The sequence below is a fragment of the Charadrius vociferus genome, unplaced genomic scaffold (genome assembly GCF_000708025.1).
Source record: "Charadrius vociferus isolate BGI_N301 unplaced genomic scaffold, ASM70802v2 scaffold1215, whole genome shotgun sequence".
NCBI classification, from domain to species: domain Eukaryota; kingdom Metazoa; phylum Chordata; class Aves; order Charadriiformes; family Charadriidae; genus Charadrius; species Charadrius vociferus.
In genome coordinates this window covers 73715-77434 of record NW_009648537.1, presented here as the reverse complement: position 1 = coordinate 77434, position 3720 = coordinate 73715, and the positions used below count along the sequence as shown (strand labels likewise).

The window sequence follows — 3720 nt, the reverse complement described above, 5'->3', positions numbered from 1 at the left end:
GGGGAGTCTCCCCCTCTGGAGCCATCCCAAACCCGCCTGGACGCCGTCCTGTGCCACTGCTGGAGGTGCCCCTGCTCTGGCGGGGGGTGGGATGGGGGAGCTCCAGAGGTCCCTTCCAACCCTGACCAGTCTGGGATGCTGTGTAATCTGCCCTTCAGCCTGCCAGCCTCTGCGGCCCCCAGGGAGCCCTGAGTCTCAGGGTACTGCAGATACTCACTCGGCAGAACGCGGTGACCAGCGGCAAGAGAGCGGCTGCGATCCCGTGCTCGTCCATGGCAGTGCAGTCCTGGGGTAGAGAGTGGAGGTCACCAGAGGATTCACTGCGAGCGCCCCTGACCCACCCCCACAAGGGGAGACAAGCTCCCTCCTAAGAGACGCGCTCTCCCCAGCCCTCTCCTACCTGCAAACAGCAGTTCATCATGCGGATTATGAAATCAAACTGCTGGTGATCCAGCACGGCCCGGTTCTGCTGCACGTGCAGGTTCAGCTCCTGGGTCAGGCAGTGCCGGGCTGCCCGGCCCTTCATGGCGCGCAGCACAGCAGGGAACAACTGCAGCGGAAAGAAGAAGTCACGGAGTAGAAAGATGGGGCCCAGCTGAGCTCTGGTCGGACGGTGAGTTCAAGGGCAGCCCACAGCGAGGAGAGGCAGGAGGGGCTTCACATCCTGGAGGCGCTGGCTGACGCCCGGCTGTTTACAGACAGCTCATCCGCGCTCGGACGCGGAGGCAAACCAGAGCAAAGCCCCACGGCCGGCCAGCGGGAGCACAGCCCGGGGAGGTTCCCCGCTCAGCAGGACTGGGGAGGACCTCAACGTGGGTATCTCCACGGGACAGACCCCGAGGGGCAGCGGGAGATGCAGAAATAGCGCTAAGCTGGTGCGGCGGAGCGATCAGCCAAAAGCCCAGGGACACAACAAGGAGGAACAGTGTTGAGAGAGGAACACGTGAACACGGGGGAGCAGAGCCGGGGAGCAGAGATCTGGACACGGGCAGGGAACGTCCTCTCCAGCCTGCCACGGAGGAGAGGCAGAGCAACCCCCCCCTCTCCCTCCCTCAACCACCAGCTCCTCAGGAGCCCCCCTCACCTTTTTGGCTTCTAACATCTTGTTCTCAAAGACGTAGGAGATGCAGTTCCTCACCACCTCCAGGCGACGGGCGCTGTTGGCCAGGGCATTGCCGTTGCGCTCCATGATGGCAGCTGGGGAGAGAACGGCCTCTTAGTTCACCCAGGGCAGGACTTTCCCCCCGCGGTGGGGAGAGATGGGTGCCCCCTCCCCTGCTCCGCGTGGGCAGGGCTCCAGGCTCCCAGAGCTCCTGCTGGAACAATACTACGGGGTCTTCAGCCGTCCCCTCACGCTGGCTGACAGACTCCATGGAGCTCTCTTGGGGGTTGGACTAGATGATCTCCAGAGGTGCCTTCCAACCCTAACCATCCTGTGATTCTGTGATTCTATGCAGCCTGAGGGACAGAAGCTAACGGGGACAGTGCTGCTGCTTCTCCAAGGCATGCTTTGCTCATGCACCACCCTCAGACGTGCCATAGTGTGATACGGAGCCATCGACACCACGGTAAAGCTCCTCCTGAGAGGGGTTTCTCTCCGCCAGGAAAGGCCCTCTGCGTGTACGTACCAATGGGGGGTCCCGATGGCACCATGCACTTCTTCTCCGCCTTCACAGCAGGAGGGGCCGTCTGCAGCTTGGCGGTGGCCTGGTCGATGATCCACTGCACTGTCCCCTCATCCAGACGGGGAAAAGGCTTCTGGTGGAGGCGCAGGTGACAGCCTTCTGTGGGCTTCTGCACCTTGTGCATGGTCACCGCGGGGTACGGGTTCTCCTGGCACAGCAAAGACAGTTTCTTTTCAGGCACGTGGCCATCACACGTCCTCTCCCAGGGCAGGAGCCCCAGCGAGGCATCCTTCAGCAACCTCTGCTGCTCTGGGGCCAAACGCTCTCCCAGCCGGTACCTACAACCCCCAGACTCCCGCAGCCCTGAGGCGGGCTGTCTGGGCAGCAGTGCCGGCAGCCTCTGCTCCCCCGAGCCGCAAGGGCAGCTCGCTTTGGCCCTGAACACAGCAGCGAGCAAAGCACCACTCGGGAGCTCCGGCCTGAGATGGCCAAGGGCCCCGCGGGCACTGCTCTGCTTTCAGAAGACCTTTGCTAGCCCATCCCGGATCAGACAACAAGTGTAGCGGCCGCTCCGGAGCAAAGACACGGAGTGCCTCATGCCCAGACCACCCGAAAGTGAGGAATCCTGCTCCCTGGAGCAGCTTGCGCCAGCCCAGACCCTGCTGGGCCCACCAGCAGGTGCCCCGCCACACAGCGCAGGGTGGGACAGGATCGTGCTCCAGCAAGGGCTAACGGAGGGAGGACAGACTGACCGGGGCTCCGAGCCAGGCTCTCCCTGCCCCGTACCCCGCTCCAGGCAGCTTCCCCCTCCTGCGCTCGGGCCCCCAGGACTCACGTTTTTGTACAGCTTCTCCGCCAGCTCCTTGATGTGCCGCAGTACCTTCTGCTTGTTCCCCTCTTCCGCGCGCATGCGCTTCACTTCATAAGCCACAAGCTGGGAGAAGAAGAGACGGGTGAGAGGAGCAGCCGGGCAGGATCCATCCCCACAATTCCCATACCCCAGTTCCATCCCCGGGTGCAACGCTGTGGCCGGAGCGTCACGGCAGATCCCCGGCTCAGTCCCCGAGGGACAGGGAGAGCTGAGCGGAGCAAGGACGCGCGGGACGGCCAGGCAGGGGGGTGCTGCTCCCAAACTGCCCCTTACCTCATCAAACAGGTCGATTGAGCGGTACGGGGCGCCCCGCTCGGTCACGAAGCCGGCGAAGGCCATGCCCTCCAGCACCTTGGTGAGGAAGTCATCCTCCGTCAGTCCCCTCTGCCCAAGGAAGGCTGCCTGGAAGAGGGGAGAGCGCGCCGTCAGCAGCACTGCCCGGCCATCAGGCGTCCCAGCTGATGTGGCAGCGTGGGCGACTCCGTCACTGCAGCGAAGGACAGGCACCCATGCAGCAGTGGGACCATGCCATCTCCTTCCCCGTCCCACGCGGGCACAGGGACAGGGTTTGCAGAGAAACCTGTGCCTCTGGCCCGCAGCAGTGACATAGTTACAGCAGGACATGCTCGGCGGCAGCAAAGAGCACCACTATCAGTCCCAGTGTGCACCCCGGGGGAACCAGGGACACAGCGGCTGCAAGCTCCTTCTGGCAGCTGTGATGAGGACCTCATCCTGAACAACACTGGATCACCCCACCTCCTTCCCAAACGTGGCTTTCAAGGAGCCTGACACCAGTGCCACAAAGGGAGCCTGAAGCACCAGGTTTCCTGTGTCAGCAGGGATTCATCGAAGCACAGAACTGTTTGGGCTGAAGGGACCGTTAAAGGTCATCGAGTCCCCCCCTGCCCTGGGCAGGGACACCTCCCCCCAGCCCAGGTTGCTCCGAGCCCCGTCCAACCTGGCCTTGAACACCTCCAGGGATGGGGCAGCCACAGCTTCTCGGGGCGACCTGCCCCAGGGGATCACCGCCCTCATGGCCAAGAATTTCCTCCTCACATCTCATCTCCATCTCCCCTCTGTCAGTGTCAAACCGCTCCCCCCCGTCCCACGGCTCCCCTCCCTGACCCAGAGTCCCCCCCAGCTCTCCTGGAGCCCCTTTAGGCACTGGAAGGGGCTCTGAGCTCTCCCCTTTTTGGCCTTCTCTTCTCCAGGCTGAACCCCCCC

General features: G+C 63.4%; 1 protein-coding gene across 1 annotated transcript in view; it reads right to left on the bottom strand.

The window, feature by feature from the left end:
* The window catches only part of SBF1 (SET binding factor 1), a 54038-nt gene that overhangs the window by 24633 nt on the left and 25685 nt on the right, over positions 1 to 3720 (bottom strand). The window contains exons 11-16 of the mRNA XM_009885860.1: positions 2770 to 2898; positions 2461 to 2559; positions 1629 to 1833; positions 1085 to 1197; positions 401 to 550; positions 218 to 286 (exon numbers count right to left, since the gene is read on the bottom strand). Coding sequence (XP_009884162.1) covers positions 218 to 286; positions 401 to 550; positions 1085 to 1197; positions 1629 to 1833; positions 2461 to 2559; positions 2770 to 2898 — 765 coding nt within the window. The remainder of the gene's footprint in view (positions 1 to 217; positions 287 to 400; positions 551 to 1084; positions 1198 to 1628; positions 1834 to 2460; positions 2560 to 2769; positions 2899 to 3720) is intronic.